Below are 2,685 nucleotides of genomic sequence, written 5' to 3'. Positions count from 1 at the left end.
TCAGGAAAAATAGTACCAGTCAATGCATTTGTCATTCACAGATTTCCGCATCACCCATGAGGTACTGTGTATTGGAATGCGTCCCCGTTATTTAACGTTGCGGGATCCCCAGGAGGCATACACAACAACAAAAAAATTAAATTTTAACTTTTTACAAAAATTTATTTCTCATAATGAACAAAAATATAACAATCACTCAATACTTATCAATGAATAAAATTAACAGTTTTATACAGTTACAAACTTAAAACTTCCTTGTAGACAATGTTTTTCGTCTTTTTTTCTGGTTGAAGAATAATCAAGTTGTCCGGTGAACTGACTCTTGAGCATGCCACGTAAAACTGACCATGAGAAAAACAATCATGTCTCAAATCTACACCAGCTAATTTTAAACTCTGCCCCTGCGCTTTATTGATAGTCATAGCATAGCAAACCCTAACAGGAAATTGTAGACGTTTGAAGTTGAAATGGTAGTCAGGTGGAACCAAAGGAATTCTTGGAATAAATACGATTTCTCCTTCATGTTTACCTGTTAAAATTGTAGCTTCAATAATATTTTTATGTAAATTTTTCACTTGTTGTCTGGTACCGTTACATAGTTTTGGAGGATTCAAATTGCGCAGTAACATTATTGGTACTCCAATTTTAAGATTGAGAATATGAGATGGTATTCCGGGTGGATTGAGTGCATGTAAGAACTCGACAGGATAATGGACAGCATCATCAACTTCTACGACTGTATCAATAGATTTATACTTCATTTGATTAGTTGATCGCTTTTCTATAAGATAGTTGTTAATGCTATTCGCTGAATGATTCGTTGGAGTCAGAATAGCTCTTTCTTTTAGCCATGAAGAGCAATTAACTCCAATTTTATTGATATCTGGGTATATTTTATCAGTTAATGTAGTTAAATCATCAACAATATCACCTAGGTTATCCGGAATACTTATTCGTCCGTCAACTTCTGAAATTTGTCCATTCCCTATATCAATGAGTAACTTTGAAAATTCTTCTGCTCTCAAATCATGTTGTATATGAACGCGCATATTAATTTTCAAAGACAGTACGTTAACATGAGGCCATAAAAATGAGGATTTGAGACAGGCTTTGACTTCATCTGCACGTGTACCTCGTGGTACAACAGGTAAAGTTTGTCTGAAGTCACCAGCTAAAACAACAGTTATTCCACCCATTATTCGGTCACTATTTCTTATATCCTTAAGAGTTCTGTTGAGAGCTTCAATAGCATTTTTGTGAGCCATAGTGCATTCATCCCATACTATCAGTTTTGCTTCTCTGATAACGTGAGCTATATAACTCTGCTTTGAAATATTGCATAGAATATTATCAGAATGATTCATTTCAAGAGGTAATTTAAATGTCGAGTGAGCTGTTTTGCCTCCGTCAATTAAAGTAGCCGCAATTCCTGAAGAAGCAACAGCAATAGCAATACTTTTTCTACTTCTCATTTTCGCAAGCAACAAATTAATCAAGAATGTTTTTCCCGTTCCACCAGGAGCATCAAGGAAGAACAATCGTCCAGAATCAGAAACGACACTATTCAATATAGATTCATATGCTTCTTTCTGTTCTTTATTCAGTATCGGAACACTTTTTATCACTTCTTTGGTTAACTTATCAGTGTCATAAGCTAATTCATTTAAATATTGTTGATTAATAATACCAGGTTCTTGTTCTCGAGATGGTGAAGTGAGACCAAATTGTAAAAGAGTCTTACCTGACATAGCAATGACCATATCTTCAAGATTAATCAAACATTGATTGTAAACAATATCAACATCTAACTCAGAGTTTTCGCGATTCCTACTCATTCGTCTTTTAATATCGTCCGTGAAATTATCTCGATATTTATCCCATAATTTAATCGGATCTCCAACTTGGCAAAAAACTAACATAACAGCAAACAATTCACGTATTTTGTAAGATGAATCAGAAATTGAGACTTCTGCTAAAGTTTGATCCCAATGAGCATCGTCTTCGAGCAATCCCATTACTCTGCAAGCTTCTTGAAATGTAGGATAGATTACATCTTTTATAGTTCTTAAAGCCGTAAATGACTCTGGACCGCGAACTTCATGCAAAAGAAGACGGAGGTAATAACATTCAGTATTGGTAGGATGAACAGTATACACTCTGCCTAAAACATGATCTTTTTTTATACCTAAATAACCTGGCACAATTTTTCCTTGTTTTCTTCTGTGAAACTGGTGTTTTCTCCAGACATAATAGGCTGGAACTCCACAATATAATAATTTTTTCGCAGAATTGTCCACTTTACAGAGTTCAAAAAAAGCCATAAGTGTTGTTTTGGAATTGTTGATCTGATTGAGTATATTATTTTCATTAAAAAAAACTCGTTGACCATTTTCTAAATGTACAGCAAGATGCATAACTGGAGGGAATCTCTCGTGGATAGGAAAACTCAGTATTCACCAAACTGCCTCAGAAGTGCTAATGTATCGTCCTGCTTCATACTTTGTCACTTCATCAAGATCTCCAACAGTGAATGCTGCTTGATCAGATCCCTTATTTATATACTTACAAATATATTTAATTGATTTCACTGAGTTGCAAACTTCAACATTTATATGAGCTTTGAATGTACGACACAGGACAGGGTTATACGGTACCACCCATCGATTGTCTATATTAATTCCATTT

At 34.7% G+C, this 2,685-nt stretch overlaps 1 protein-coding gene across 1 annotated transcript; it reads right to left on the bottom strand.

The window, feature by feature from the left end:
• Positions 1-236: 236 nt before the first annotated feature.
• Positions 237-2,321, bottom strand: LOC128667822 (uncharacterized). The gene has a single exon (XM_053739526.1). The coding sequence runs from the start codon at positions 2,319-2,321 to the stop codon at positions 237-239; it is 2,085 nt and encodes a 694-aa protein (XP_053595501.1).
• Positions 2,322-2,685: the final 364 nt, after the last annotated feature.

Source organism: Microplitis demolitor, chromosome 5 (genome assembly GCF_026212275.2).
Source record: "Microplitis demolitor isolate Queensland-Clemson2020A chromosome 5, iyMicDemo2.1a, whole genome shotgun sequence".
NCBI lineage: Eukaryota > Metazoa > Arthropoda > Insecta > Hymenoptera > Braconidae > Microplitis > Microplitis demolitor.
Note: the sequence above shows the minus strand (reverse complement) of the source record. Positions and strands in the feature narration are given on the sequence as shown.